General features: G+C 35.3%; 1 protein-coding gene across 24 annotated transcripts in view; it reads right to left on the reverse strand.

Moving 5' to 3' along the window:
• sls (sallimus) overlaps window positions 1-16,759 on the reverse strand; it is a 237,073-nt gene that overhangs the window by 123,467 nt on the left and 96,847 nt on the right. The window contains exon 1 of one of the 24 annotated variants that reach the window (XM_076369163.1): window positions 5,407-6,244. The exons of the other annotated variants lie outside the window; for them this stretch is intronic. Coding sequence (XP_076225278.1) covers window positions 5,407-5,572 — 166 coding nt within the window. The 5' untranslated portion in view covers window positions 5,573-6,244. Of the gene's footprint in view, window positions 1-5,406; window positions 6,245-16,759 lie in introns of those variants that run through there. 24 annotated transcript variants of the gene reach the window in all.

Consider the following 16,759-nt stretch of genomic DNA (forward strand, 5'->3'; position numbering starts at 1 on the left):
CTGAGAAACAAACGGACGGGTTTTACGCGCGTCGCTGAACCTGCCAAGACCGTTGTCGAAAACGAATTGATGGGAGCGATTCGGGTCGCGTAACATCGATATTTGCGTCTGCGAATTCCGAGCAATTTCTTGAACTCGTTACGCTAATACGTTCGAATGTTTTCTCTCGCGTCCTGATACTTGATCGATTGATGGCTGCGACTTGATTGAATCGAAACTATTAAATATAATTTTATATCGCACGTGATGCGTTATGTTAGTTCATACTAATTGAAACAATATCATAGCTCTTCAAAATGCTTCTCTTTTTCATTTCTAATTAAGAAATTATTTTAAACACTAATGTTTCAGTGGTGTAATGAATGTCGAAAGATACTTCATTTTATAATAAAATGTGTTTTTACGAATTTTATCAGATGTTATATGTAAATAGTTACGAAATAGTTAATACTTCTAGTGTTAAATAAATCATTGACGGTAATAGTCTGTACTTAGCGTACTGAATTATTTGCTGGATTTCATTAATTGTTCAAAATATAAATAAATATTTCATAAACACTCGAAATTACGAAAACCTGAACCACAATTTCTAAACTATAGTTTCTTTATTAAGAATTTCAGAAATGATATCGCGATATCAAATAAAGGTATCGCGGTAAATAGTGAAAGCATTTTAGCCGTAACATTTAAGACAAGTGAATATTAATAAACGCCCATTAAAAATTCTGATTTTATTACCTTATTTCATTATCTAAAAAATAGTGTACAAAGTTTTAAATATTTGGAACGTCTCTACCATCTTCTACGAAAAAAACCACATTTTTATAATAATTATTCAGTCGATGCATAGTTTAAAAGTTAATCGAGTGTGCGTATTAGACGAAACACCTTCTATATTCCCTGTTATCTATGTTACGAATGATTATACGTATTGCGAAGTAGTATTGATTTAGTTGGCATGTGGTGTATCGAAAGCTGTTTATTAGAGAACGAAAACGCAGTTGGCAAAAGTGTTCTCACGGAACTGTTTAAAACACTCTGAATCATTATATTTTAGAGTCCATAGCTGTAACTGTAACCGTGATACGCGGCGCATTACGTTATGCACTTTCTTTACGGTTGTTCCTCCGCGTGACCGAGAAAGATGCGCTCGCGTGTTTCAATCTCTTCCATCGGTCTGAATTTTGCGAATATTAATTAATACACGACGCTATTCTCGAAAAATCATTTTTTAATTTAAAAATAGAGAGCTTTTATTACCGGAAATATAATAAAATCGATTAATTTAATTCCAGAACATTTATAAATTTACTTTAAAAAATTGGTTTAATAAAAATATAAGATACGTTTCCTAGGAATGTGATAAAAATAGAGTATACAATAAAGACGTTAGATAATAACACAAAGGAGTTTAAATAATTAATGAACCTTTTACATTTCATTTTTTAAGTAATTTCTGTTTACCAAAACATTGAGCTGAGCTTCTGCTTCGAAATTTTGCTTTACAACATTCACTTTTCACGAAAGGAACGAAAGTAATTTCTCAGTTCGTCAAATAATAATTCAAACTTCATTTTTCTGCCTGTATCCTATCAACACAATTTTTTATCCAAGAAAATGTATTTCTTCAATAGCATATCTAATATTTTCAAATATCCGTGAATAGAAAATTCAAATTATCATATAATTACTGTACAATTCTTCGGTTTCTCTACCAATAAACATATAATTTCGAATCTACAACATGTTCGTTAACTCTTCTAAGTTCTCCAATAAAAATCGTGACACGAACGAAAGCGAAGATCGTCAAAGTGGGCGTACCCGTGAGAATTGAACGTTAAACGTTTCTATTGCGGCGATTAAACCGACCAGAATATTCTGTCACTGAGACATTAACTGCAGCCTTATTTCGGCTAAATGATTCATAGGAACCGTCACGCGTGTATCTCTTCACGGCGACGCGTTTTCCTCTCGTTTTTTTTCTGCCATTTTCGGATCGTTTTCTGGCAAGATTCCGATTTTTGCATGGGATCGCGCAACGGGTGACCCTAAACACAATATAGCGACTGAATGGTATTTTCAACCGCGCTTTCCTCCCCATTGGAACGCCTCCAACTTCATATTCACCGGAATTCGCGTAAACTGCCATTTCACCGCGACTCGCTAACATTAATTTTCCGCACCGAGAATAACGATCCACGCGTTCTAACTAACGCCTTCACGGAGTTTAACTGGCAAAATGTATCGCGAAGGGACTCAGCTGCATGCCTTTTTCTTCGGAGCAGTTTTGTTTGTTATCATACGCTGTTTTCGTTTGACGCGATCTTCTCGGTGGAAAAAGTTTTCCCTTTTATTTGGTAGCCTGAAGTTCAAAGTGCTGCTATAAATAGTCCTCGAGTTGTCTTTATGATCGCGATTAAATGATACAAGTTGGAGGAAATTTAAATGTTTCTAAATTTACAATGCGTTGAAGATATTAAAAAAAATGCTTATTGAGTGAATTGGGAACACAAGGTTTATAAGTAAAGAATTTGTTTTTTAATGGTTAACGAGATTGAGAGTTGAATACGTATTTTGTTTATATTGTCTTCTGATAGTAATATGGAGGTGTTTTCAAGATTTAATATATTATTTTGCCTTTATATTTATTATTAGAAAATGTTTAGACGTGTTACCATTTTTTGGATAATTATTGTATGGAAATAGCTGTGAATAAAATTTTGATTTTATTGTTGGGAGATTCGATTATTAAGGGTTGGACAAATTTTATTTAGTATTCTATAATTTGATTGTCTGTTTGAGATTATGTATTGTTTTGACTGTATTATGATGATTATTTACTTGGAAGACCTTGTGATACATGTAGAAGTAGTTAGATCATTTTTCTTCGCACTTCAACGCAAAGGTTTCTCGAGACAATGCTTTGAAAGTATTTCAAGTTCACTGTTGACTATAAATTTGAAATAAATTTGAAGCACTCGGGTACTAAGCAAATTGTCATCTATGTTTCTGCTAATGTATAAATAATAATATTACCAATATTGTACTTCGATCATAAATCCATGAAAACAAGCTGGATACGAATAACTTCGCAAATCAAATTGTTCTGAAACGGCGTATATACTGCGTAAATTTGCCAGTGACGTAATAAACATTTTCCGTACGAAAATAAGTTTATACGGTGAAGGATGTTCTAAACATTTGACTGACAGCGTACACTGCCGTTCGGAAGGTTGCTACAGCTTGCAGCCCTCGAAGACGTTAATGTTACTTTAAAAACAGTATAACAATTTTCAGGGAGCTAGTCAATGTTTTTAAAATATATGAAGAAATAGGGTTGCCCACTATTGAATTTATATGACTAAGAAACTTTTTTCTGTAGAATAATGTTTACAATGTTGAATAATATTATAAGAATAACGTTCATTTTAACTAAAGGTTATTTAAAATTTTTGAACGACAATGACCCAATGCGCCTTAAAAGATAACACATAAATAAATGGCAAAGTGACGTGGAAAATTTTCCAAATTTCAATGCACTATTTCATAGTTTTTATTAGTATTCATATGTTTAATCAACCCATAAAATGTGGCGCAGTTTTTATAATTTTCCATTCCCATAATTTTCTTTCATCTGTAAAATTACAAGACTTTCTTTCCAAACTCTTCAGACTTCCTGTTCCAAATTATCATAATACAGAAGTAGCTTCTTGTTTACCACAACAAAGCATACTTGCAGTAGACTATAATTATATTCTTAGAATTAAAACATGTTCACACCCAAACTTATTTGACACGTTAAGTGCCATGTATGACACTAGTGATTCCCAAATAGAATTACTATAATTCACTCAATTAACTCTTCGAGAACAAACATCTACATTTTGATGAGATCTAATTTTTATATTCGAATCCCAAGTTGTAAACAAAATGTTTTAATTATTCAAACAGCAAGAGACTTTCCTCTATTATTAAAGCATACGATATGCAGTTTAGCTCCTTCTATTGAAGGTTTTGTATACATTCAAGAACCTTCGTCTTCAAGGCATTACAAATGATTATTCAGAAACATTTGTATATTACAAGTAACACTACCTAACACGATGACATGCAGCTAGAATTTTCGAATTTTCCTCGATTTAATCGCGTTTCTACTTTACCAAACACACTTTCAGATTAGACAATACAATAAGAAAATCATATCATGTTCCTACGTTTACAACGACATTTCAAATTTCCAAATAAACCGAGGATCGTAGCAGGGTCAACCCATCCGCATCGTTAGCGTATATATACGCTTGATTTTCCTGGTCACTAACATCTTTTTCATACTTCTTCTCGATGCAAATGGGTTAACGTTACCATCCAATACTCTGGTGGACCGGTGTATTTTCAGTGTTTACCGCCGGCAGCGATGATCGCCCCGACACTTTTGCCGATCAAGACGCCACTCGTTTTAGCTCGTTAGTCCGAGTAGGCGAGCGTGAGAGAGGGGCCCCCGTGGAAAGTGTGTCTGGCCAGATTTAGAAGCCGCATTTTTTCCCGTCGGAACGAGTGCAGCCGGGGACGCAATCCACGGGCCAATGACAGATATCCCGTGCATGGAAAAGGGAGCGCACAGAGCGAAGACGGCGCGCAGCGGAGGCGAACGATGGCGAACAGGGGGAGCGTGACTCCGCGCCACTCCGCGCCGCGACGTGCCGCGTTACGGCGGTTTGACTACGATTTTGACAGCTGGTCTGCCTCGGCTTTTAACTCCGTGCGCCCCTTAGGGAGGGCGGCCCTTACGGCCGCGTTTACGGCGCGTGCAGGAATTTTCGAAACGTTCTGGCGTCGAAACGCGTCGGTGGATAAACTATCTTTAGAGCTCGCGCAGGGGCGGTGCTCCCGCTCGAAAATAGAATATTCGTCAAGGGGATATTCGCCGCTGAGAAATCCGGAGGGGTCTCGTGCCCGTTTCATTCCCCGTCGTTCACGATACTTCGAAAATCGAGGAGACACGGATCAATCCCATGGAATTTCGGAAAATGTCGTGAATTTCGTAACAATGAACCCGATGAGGAACGTGGGGTTTTAAGAGAATCCAATGAGGAACGTGGGGTTTTAAAATCTATAGATGACACATGGAGAACATTGGAGAACCTCCGAGATATATTGAAGAATTTTGATTTTCTGTGGCGCTATTTGGGGTTTTCGCAGTATTTAGTAGATCCTAAATGGAGGATTTTGTTAGTTTCGAATTGTTAATCATTAATCGCAGTATTTATTGGTTTTCCGCGAATTGGAGAGTCTATTGGGAGTTCGAAGTATTTAACGATCGTTTTCTTTTGATTTTAAAATCAGTGTTAAGGATGTTAGAAGAAGAAATGTCGATTTCTCGTTGACAACAAGCATCACCGAACTGACCTCTCTGCTGACTGGTGATTTGCTGCCGGGTGACCTGTCGTTCGGTTCTCTGTTGCATGAACTGCTGCTGTTGCTGTTGTGTAACCGTTTGCTGCTGCTGCTGCTGCAACTGTTGTTGTTGTTGCTGCTGCTGCTGCTGCTGTTGTTGGGACGTTTGTCGCTTCATCTTGGATTAGTGAAGAAATCCAAGTCGTCTAGCTCGATTAACGTAATCGCTTGTTCCTCGTCGACGTTCAACGGGGAACACGAACTTTAAGCCCCGTTTGCTTCCCGTCGGTTTCCTCTTCCTCCCTTTTCCCTTTCGGAAGAAAAGAAACTCGCCTGCGCGGCGCACACACTGGGCAACTCAACAACAACGGAAAAAAAATCAAGGGCGAAGGGAACAGAAACTCCGTGAATCGAAATTGGAATCCTCTTGCTTTGCACTCGCGATCGATTATTCTTCTCCACCCCCGATACTCGATGTACGGAGAGGCGAAGGGACGAAAAAATGAAGAGAACCGAGTCGCGGTATCGTTGAATCCTTCTCGTCTATCGATTTCTTTCGTGGTCGCCGTTAGTCTTCTGATCCTTCGTCTTCGTCTTTATCTTCGTCTTCTTACTTCTTCCTCTTCGCTCCTTTCTCTTCTTCTCGTTTTAATTAATTAAATCGTTTACTGTGAAATTCTGTTTCGCTGCGTTTTTTTTACTTTCGTCTGGTGCTGCCTTAAGGCCGCGGCTCACTCCAGTCGGCAGAAGTCAAGTCATCATCAAACGTCTTGTCCCCGAGACTCTTTAAACCAAGACGTCGGTCGAATGCGAATTGCCGGCTGATGCCGCCTCGGAGAACGAACACGGCCTTCCACGAGGACGTGGCTGAACCACGTGGTGGGGGGATGCTTTCGGCGTAGGGTGGGGACGTCGGGCGTCCCGACGCCGACGACGCGCCGCGAGAGAGAGAGGTGGTGAGAGATTCTCGCGCCCCTTGCACCTCCGATTAACGAGCAACCGATCAACCCCTCAGTGTCAACTTTTATGTACAGTTAACACAGGGTGTTAATTTGAACTTGAGCACCAAAATTATTTGCGCTATTATTGAAAGTAAGAGAAAGTGAGTAAGTAGCATGACCTTCGTAGGACTTTAAAACCATTTACATCTAATTCAGTCAGTTTTTCTTACTTTCAATTATAGCGAAAATAATTTAGGCGCTCGAGTTAAAATTAATAGTATCGTTCGATTAACACTTTGCCTTATAATGTCGTATCGTGTTTGTGAGGATTTCTAAGAGAATTTAACCCCTTGCCTTCTAATGTCGTATCAAGATTTTTATTATGGTTTAACAAACATAGATGTCATTCCGTTCTTTTGAGTTCGAATGAAACACTATCTTTCTTGTTAGCAGTTTGTATGGGTTAGAGGAATGTTTTGTTTTACTAGTGCATTATTAATGATAAATGGTTCTAGATCGTAGGACAAGGGGTTCATTATTAATTTGTTAAAATTAAATTTATTCATTCTTTTCTTATATCTCTCGAGGCTGCGTGTTCAGGGATTATTTTAATTTGCTTCTTTTAACACGCTGACCACCAAATTGACATTCACCATATTACTCGTATGATACGAATAATATCTATACTATCTATACTATCTATACTATCTATACTATCAAAACTCTTAAACATCGATATTAATAAATATACAATATTACATATTTTTTAGAGTACCAACAGAAATAGGGGAACAGAACTTGCTCAAAATTAACTTTTGGAAAACGATTAAAACTGTTTTCTCAAAAATTCATACTCCGCTGAGATTCAACATAGGCAATAATGAAATAAAATGTTCAAGACCAAAACGGTTAATAGTGCTTTATATTTTTCCTATTCCTACCGTAAAACGTTTGTCGTCTATGTTACCATCTTTAACAGCGGGAATTTTTTTTTAGTAGCGGAAGTTGGGAAGAGACTCAAAATTGAACGACCCCACCCCCTCTGACCTCGCGCCATCTAAAAATAAAGATTTTCGGGAGTTCCTTTTCGGATTTCTCGGACACGTCACACCACGAGAATTGTTACTCACGTCGTTAAGATTACCGTTCTCGGATTTTGTACTGCTTTCTGCCGTCTATTTCGGGAACTGAATGCTACCCATGAATCTCGCGGTGCACGATTTTTTTTTTAGTTTTCGGCCCTTTCTGCCCCGCGCGCATTGGGACGCGTGTTCGAAAGCTTGTTGGAAAGTTTCCTCGGAATTTCGGCACGGTCAACGATGAAATTGGTGTTTACATAGCACGGGAACGCGACGACCGAGTGAAACTGAGAGAACATTCGGCCGTTTGAACCTGAATTATTAGACACTAGGAAATGTGCTTGGTCGTTTCTATGATTAGGGAACATAGTTTTCTTTTCCTCTTTAGAAAAGTGATTTGGTTTGGAATGAATTGGTAGTTTCTTCTTGAGGATTGTAATTGAACGAACAAAAGTTTCTTTCAATCCCTTGCTCTATAATTTCTTTTGCGATGGTGTTTGATAAAGCTGCATTGTCGTTAATGATTTATTCGTCAAAGAAAAGAATTTAATACTTATTCTATGCATACGTTTACTTCAGAGGTTAACCATTGATAATAGAAAAGTAATACATAATTTATAATTGAAAAAAGTAAATAACATATACATTTGTCAAATTCAGTTGGAAATTTTTATCACGAGTGTGACACGATATCATAGGGTAAAGGGTTAAAATAATTGTGCGTTGTTAACATGTTGGACGCCACGAGAATTTTGAGCCCTTTGGATAGTAGTACTTATTCCTTCGCGATAAAGGCAAACGGTATTAAAATTAATTATCAATAATTTGGTATTATACTTCTTAAGTTACACAATAGCGTAATAACTCAGTTACTAAATATTTTCATTCGAAAGTATTTTTCTTTTTTTCTGTTTTTCCTGTTTTGTCGTTGTCAGCTGACGTTTCAATTGTTTGTTCCTATTCTTAGGCTTGGATAATTCTTGAAAATTAATTGTAGGCGTGTATTGTTTAAATATAGTGACAGTTAATAATAAATATCATTTTAATATTAATTAATATTCGAAACTAAATATTTTTAGCTTAAAGTGAATAAATTAGTCAGTATAATTGTGAGTAATTTACTCGGTATAATTGCAGCGATTAAATTTTCCAGATTTTCTTTAAAATACTGAAACGTGTCGTCAAAAATACATCGTGAGAGTCATTAATGACTAAAACGTTACATCATTTCTTTCGGTAACGTCTACGTTGCGTGTTATATTGTTAATGTTTCGGTGACCAGAAATAACCCTTGGCATGTCTGATGATTCATGTCTGAAACTGATTGACCTTCGTGAGAATTAAAAGAACCGAATTGTCGACAAAGTGGTACCAATCATTATTTAGTCATGGATTTAATGTAACGAATTGAAACAGGAAATTTATATATACTATGTATTCTAGAAAAAAATTTTAATTTCTACTTAAAAAAAAGCTAAATCTGCCCACACACGAAATTCCTCTTTCCTGATCGTTGATCTAGATTCTACGTATACAATGAAATCCGAGTTGTTTCCAGAGTGACTACATTATCTGAAATTTATTCATAAGTCACGACAACTTTCACACTGCTGAGTCTTTCAATCATATAACTAGCGTATAATATATTGCTGACACTCGACGAAACATTGTCCTCGTGCTCTATCCAAATGAAGAAATCTAATTTGAAACCAGATACGAAAATTCCGAATGCTTCTTCTCCGGAAAATCAAACAAAAGAAAGAATAACAATTAAACACTTGCAAGCTGGTTCATTTCACAAGATGAGCCTGTAATTATTGCACAACAGGAGAATCTCCTCTGGCTTATTATTCTAATTGTTCATTGAATCTTCAGGCTGGTCTTTCTCATGGATAAATGAAAACATATGCAAATTACGAAATTACTTTGTATTCAACGTAAGGTATTTCTGAAACGTGTAACGGTAACACAAGAAAGTGACAGATTATCATTGAATATTTTAATAATCTTTTCGTTAATTTATGAAATAAAGCTTATTACGTATTCCAATGACTATGATGATTAGCATGGAAAGAGTTATGGAGGATTAGAGAGAAACTTCCTTGAAATAAATCACAATAACTATGAGTAATTTCTAATGTATCATCGAAGGGAAAATGTAACTAATAAAGGAGAGAAAATAAATAAAGAGAAATAAGCCATAAAGATGCAATTTTATATACAAATTAATGCAAATTAATCATTTATATAGATAGTAGATATAAATTATTGCGAATTAATTCTACGTTCAAAAGTATTATTCATATTTAACAAATATAATTTTCATATGAACATGTATTTAACCCTTTGTACTTTAACTTATAAAGTTGGATGTTTAACATTCAGTCTTGCACAATGCATCAATGTGTTAAATATTGCGTTAGTTCTCGATGAGTTAGTTTCAAATCTGTTCTCTGTGTCTTATCAGAAAACGGTGAAGATTTCTAGTGAAAAACTTCCGAGTGCAAAGGGTTAATATGCGATCTTTTTTCTTAATTGTAACTTGTTATAGGTTGCGATCGTTTTTGCTGTGTATTCAGAGAAATCGAGGATCACAAAGTTAAACTTATTTGAAAACAATTGTATAGAGATACAATAAAACAATAAACGAGTTAGAAAATTCATTGTGAGAAATATTTACGGATGTATTCAAACAAGAAGCGGACACTTCTCGTAATTTCTGTGAAGACAGGTGAGCAACTGGCATAACATGAAAACAGCTGTACCTCGAAAACAAGGTCACACGAATATATAGGAAACATTCAGTTGACATGAACACTTTTTAATACTTTTTTCTTGTATTCTGTATCTATTGTTGCAACTTTTTCCATTTTATACGAAGAATCCTATAGTAGTAGTAATTTTTATTACAATATTATGTAACATATCTTTAAAACGTAGAATATACTAAACTTGTCAATTAAAGTTTCTATTCTCGAATGATACATGTTAAAAGATTAATTAATAATAGTAAATTAATGACTAAATGTTCTCATGCACTATCGAGAAACAGGGAAATGAAAGGGAACAACGTCCTCGTGGAAGGCCAAATATTCGTTCAATATTCGTAGTTATATATATACTTAAATATTCTCCATCTTTTTAAATGCAATTAAATTGCCGAATGCAAATTATTAAAGTTCAAATTAATATATAGAGGACAATAATTAATAATAATTCTCTCACTGGTTGGCTTTTTAAGTCAATGATTTTTAATATTCCCCATTTATTTCAATTATTACAAATCGAATTAATGATGAATACTATCAAAGCTATATCTTATCACGTGGACCAGTGGCCACTTTCAATAATTCGCATTCCCAAAACCATAACCAAAGTTATAGACAAACGAAATCAACATTTCATACGCTTCGATCCAGTAAATTACATTCAATCCTAGCGCACCGTTCCAATCGACATGATAACGTAACGTTTCATTACAGAAGCGATATCAAATAGTACAATTTACACTCGAGTTACAGTGTCTTAATCAGGTGTCACCTTTTATCCAGTTTAATTCACAGAATATTTATTCAATGATTGCCTGAACACTGCGCGAGGGTGAAACAAAAACACTACCATTTACATTTAGAAGATATTCGAAATAAAATATACTCCGCGCACATTACAGCTCGAAAATATTATATCGCTCCTAATATTCACAATTCACGAAAGAAAGAAAAGTGAAAACAAATATTTTAATAGTATTCTATTCCAAATGAAATGTTCTTATCTTCAAACATTAAAAACATATTTCATTACTTTCTCCTCTAATTCATACACTTTTAATGACTCCACCATAATCCTCAAAGTTCAACCATCAAACTTAATAGTACATCCTTAATTTAAATAAGGTAGACCGAGGCGAATCGGATCATTTTCTATTTGATATCAGAGAACTGAAAACACTCGAACGTTAACAGCGAAAACGGGAAACAATTCTTTAATCCATCTTCAACAAATAAGGACCAGAAAATGAGAAGTCTAATTTGGGATATAACAAACGTGGACTAGATTCTTCTGTCAATCTGATTCATCGTGTGATCCGATTCGCCTCGCTGTACCGTAACTATCTTTCAATAACAAAATCCTAATTCGAAGAAAAAAACGTTTCCATTATCCTACTGCACATACAAATAGTCTCAATCAATAGTTAAACGCGAACAAACAATTCCTTCATTGTTCCGCTGCAAATCAAGTGCAACTCGAAATACCCAATAAAAGCCCACACGTTCGTTCCGATTTATTGTGGCAATCCAAGCATTCCTCTCATCGAATGCACAATCCCGAAGCTTTCGAGCGGCAGCGTGCGCGTCGGCACAATCGAATCACCGTGCGATTTCGCGTCCGACCGAATAATTGGACCGGGCGTTCTCTTGTGTCCCGACAAGATGGCCGATGAATGAGTACCGAATTCAACCGATGGAATCACGTGAAAGGAGAGAACTCGTGGCCGGAGCGGAGCCGCAAGTCGCCGCGCGGCTCACGCAGTGTTCTCGCGCTCACTGACAGCCACCCACGCATCCACGCACTCCTTGCATCCCCTTCCCCTCCTCCCAGCCCCTTTCTACATCTTTTTCTCCTTCTTCGTCCGACCTGAACAGGCGTATCGGTCGCGCGCTCCGCCGGCTTTAACTCTTTTGGAACGATTGTCTTTATGTTGACGACATCAGACTCTTATATGACTCGCTCAAAAGCCAATGCGGTTAAGTTCAGAAAAGAAAAATTAAGAAAATTAATGTTTCGGCTTCTGAAATTATTATATAACGTATTCAGAAGCTATAAAAAGAACGGCTTTCTGACCGCGAAAAAGCAAAGGAACGAGTAAATCCTTTAATAACTGGAAAGAATATTATTTATTCCATTGAAATTTACAAAAATCAGAAAATATAAAAATTGGTTTTAACCGCATTGACTTCTGAGCTACTTATATTAGGGGTATCCATTAGTCGGCAATCTGTTTTAGATGATTGAGTTAATTTAAGCTGACTTAACAGTAAACGTATCAGCACTTAATATGTATCTATTCCTACCGCAATCCGTCAAATAACTAGGTTATAAAATAAAGGTGAACAAATTAGATAATAAATTGTTTTTAGTAAAAACAGAAACAGTAGAAAAGGAAAAAATTGAAAAACTGATTAATTAGACAATATAAAAATTTATATAAAATTAAATGAACAAACGAAGATCAAAGTTTGAGAACGTTCATTCGACCGGTACGTTTAGTATTAACTTGTTAACGATGGAATTTCGTTTGAAAAATCTCTCGTTTTGTGCGCAATAAAATTAAAAAAATTAAGTGTATACTCGCCAAACACAGTTAACTGATTAAATCGATTTATTAGTGAGAATAGGCTTTTTATGGTATTTTGAAAAGTTTGAGTTTATATTTTTTAGCTGAATAATAAAGAAAAATTTTTATGAAACAAAATGGTGGACTATCAGCCTACTGAAGAACATATAGATCATTGCATGCTATTTCATTTTCGCTGGAGGGAAACCTTTCCAATTTCATGAAGATGTCTTTGTACTGTTGATCGCATAGCTACAAGTCTATCAGCTGTTTCCTGCACGGGTAATTTGGGATTCGTTTTCGCCAGAACTTTTAAAGCATCATTATCGTATTCATTCCGTCCTCCACTTCTAGTCATCATTTAGGGAAAAATCAGATTTGGTAACTTTTCTAAACCAACGTTAACATTATTGACCTTCAAAATGTCTCCATGTATATCACAAATGTTTGTTGTTGTACTGGTTACATTTAACTGTGAACGAAAATTAAACAAGATGCAATTTCGTATATATTATTCGGTAGGTTGATAGCCTATAATTTTGTTTCAGGATAATTTTTTGTCATTTAACTAAAAAATATAAATTCACATTCAAGCTGTCTAAAACATCATAAAAATCTTGTTCCCACTAATAAATAGATTTAAATCAGCTTAAATTGACTCAGCTATCTAAGAAAGATTGACGACTTATCGGTAACCATAATATTTACATTATTAACACTAGAACCACGACAAAATGACGGGCTTCATATGTCCCATTTTGCAATTATTGATATTTCAAAAATGTTAACCTTCTATTGTATTCTGTTCTCGATTGGTAACTTAATACCAAATGTTCTATAATTTAACCATTTTCTACACTATTGTTTCCCTTTGAAATCATTTTTCCATTCTTCTCTTTCATGCAGCCTACTGGTCTCATGTGAAAATCATAATTATAGACTGAATGATGGTGTCATTAAAATATGTACTAATGTAATTAATAATTTATTATATTTTATGCGATAATGTCTATCATTTTTAGGGTATCGAAGTTTGATTACTAACAACATTGCATTTTTAATTTCAAATTCTAATTTCGTGGGCTATAAGGGGTTAACAGTTACAAAGTGCAATAAATAACGTTGTTTACTAATATCTATTAATATTTCTTTAGAAAATATTTCCAGTGACTTCGAAGTAACGTAAAAAATAAGAATATTTAATCAGGAATTAATGAAGGCAATAACTATGTTTCAATTACAACTACAACACACTGTTCCATTGAGTTCTGGATTGTAAAATCTGCCACCAATGTTGTAGTTTTTAATAAAGAAATTCAGTAGTAATAATAATTTAATGTTATTTACATAATAGAAAAAAAATTTATCAATTAATTTGACAAGAGAAGAAACATAATTTTTTTGTAGGTGAGATAATGTTTTACTAAAAATGCAAAAGGATAATGTATTCGGTATTTTTTACAGTCTTGCACGTCTTTCGTACAAAACATAATGAAACACATTGTGAATAATTCTTATCAGTTTAGGAAGTAGCACAAGGTAGTCTAGTGGGAATAGGTCATCTTAATGTATTCCGTTGATTTGGTATTATTAAAATGTACGGTAGTAACATAAGATACATGTCTTCGTGTAGCATGTATGGCGTAACAGCAGATTTGATTTCAAGACTGAATTAATGTTTCGAATATTTCATTGATTTCTATGACTTCGAAATAAACAGTAAATACACATTTTTTTATATTGGAAACGATGGTAAAATTTAACGTTCAAAATTTCCTTTAATATTAATGATGTTTAATATCAGAAAAACAGTTACCTAATATGCGAAAGTTTGTTCATAGTATATATAAGTAAATATAATTACTATATTTAGAAGTATAAATTATGTTTAAAATTTTATTACAATGCTTATTTCACAAATAATATATAGTAATTTAATTACTAAATTATTTTAATACTTCAACTAAGCAATAAAAGAAATTTGAAAATGAAAATTTTCCGACTACAAATGTAAACAATATTAATCCTTTAGTTCCGGGTAGTATCGTTTTGAAACCACATATTCCAAAAATGCGATATACTAATAACCGCCTAATATTTTGACAATTAAAATATCGTTTTTTATCAGAACATTTATTTTCATTAAAGATACTAGTTAACGTATATCGGGAAATAAATGTGCTTCTCCTAAAAATTTTCATTTGGAACCTAAAGGGTTAAAAACATTATACAATACATGGAATAATTGGAAAGTCCAATCATAAAAATCTGGAAACCTTTAGAGTCGATTTCGATACAAGTGTATAAACGACGAATACGTAAATTCCTATTAAAATTGCATCGAGTTACAAGTATTGCGTAGGAACACGCATGCATTTCGTGCCGCGGCGTTCGCGCGTCGCTTGCGAGGCTCGCCCGCGGCTCCCTGGCTTGTTTCGCTCCGATTCGTCGAGACACGAAACGCTAACGGTTGGACACGATTTTTGTACACATCGCAGCCCGCGCAAAACCGTGCGCGACCGTTCGCGCCGGTGAACGCGGAGTGAACAATTAGGATTAAATTGGTCCCTCGGCCGCCCTAGAAAGGGGGCTTGAGCTTTTAATGGGCCCGGAATTTATGGCCGTCAATTTCGCTGCGCGACCCGCTAACGTTTCAGAAGCTAATGGCGTGTCTGGCACGTACCGTTCCTCGTTTCACGATAAATGGTTTCATTGTCGCGTTTCGATTTACGGCGGAACAAAGATCGCGCCGGTTGTCAAAGGAACTTCGATCACTTTCACCTTCAAAGATCAGCTCCACGCGTCGCTCGGCTGCCACGTTCGTTTGAATGGCCGCGGGTCAATCGACGGGACATGAATGGTCACGCGAATCATAATTTCTATTTTATACGAATCTTTATATTGTTTCGAGAATATTCATTTTGTTTGGGAAAATCGAAGTGAATTTATTTCCGAGTGAAATTTATTGAAATTTGTTGAAATTATTGTTAAATTATTGAAATTATTTGTTTATTCTGAATTTGTAGAAATTAGTGAAGAATCGAAAGTGATTAATTGTCATGAGTAACGTTTAAGATATATAGAAAGACTGGGAGAAATATGTCTAATCTTTATTTAGGCAGAATTGTATTAATCCCTTGCTGTATGAGTTTTTGTTACTATTGAAAATTCGTATTTTTAATCTCCAAAAGGAGCTACCAGAAGATTAGTAAAAAATACAATTTTCCTATTTATTGAGAAGTAATATTTTCAAAATATATCTTCTATGTCTACTTATCGAAAATTAATATTTCCAAAGATTTCCATTTCCATTTATCCAGGAATAATATTTTCAATAAAACTTCTATTTCTATTTATCAAAAAGTATCATTTCCAAAAAAAGCTTTTTTGTTAAGAAGGAACGTTCGGTCCAGCCCCAGTGGCCTCTGCTTTTAATCCGAGGCGGTAGTTATGGGTCAGATCCAGCCGTGCGCGAGCGTGTAATTCAGACATTACAGCTCGGCAAGAATCGTATACAGTGTACAATGCGTTCGGTCTCATGTTACGAGGTAAGAGAGGCACACACGCTCGTACATAGACAGGCGCGAGCGCGATCGCGAAAACTCCGCCTTTTGCCGCTGATCTTTCGCAACCACCACCTCAGAATCCGTGCTCGCGACCGTTAATTCCCCGAATTGACCGGGTATCTAACAGAAGGACTTTCTCAACAATTTTTCTACAAACTTCTGCCACTTAATTGAGCCACTCATTAGCAATCGATTAACTCCACAAAACAAAAAATGGAGAAAAGTGATCCGATTGATTTTTCAAATTTCCCTTTAAATAGAAAATTAAACAATCATTATGGAACGTATTTTTCTTCATTATTATAAGTGTAGCTTTAAAATATATAAAATTGTATAACTTTGAAGTAATTTCTATTATTATTGCAAATTTTGCATGGCCAAAGGAATTTTTGTTATTTCGTGATGCCGCATGCAATAACAAGGGCGATTTAAATATGAAGAGTT

This window comes from Nomia melanderi, chromosome 7, assembly GCF_051020985.1.
Source record: "Nomia melanderi isolate GNS246 chromosome 7, iyNomMela1, whole genome shotgun sequence".
Lineage (NCBI taxonomy): Eukaryota > Metazoa > Arthropoda > Insecta > Hymenoptera > Halictidae > Nomia > Nomia melanderi.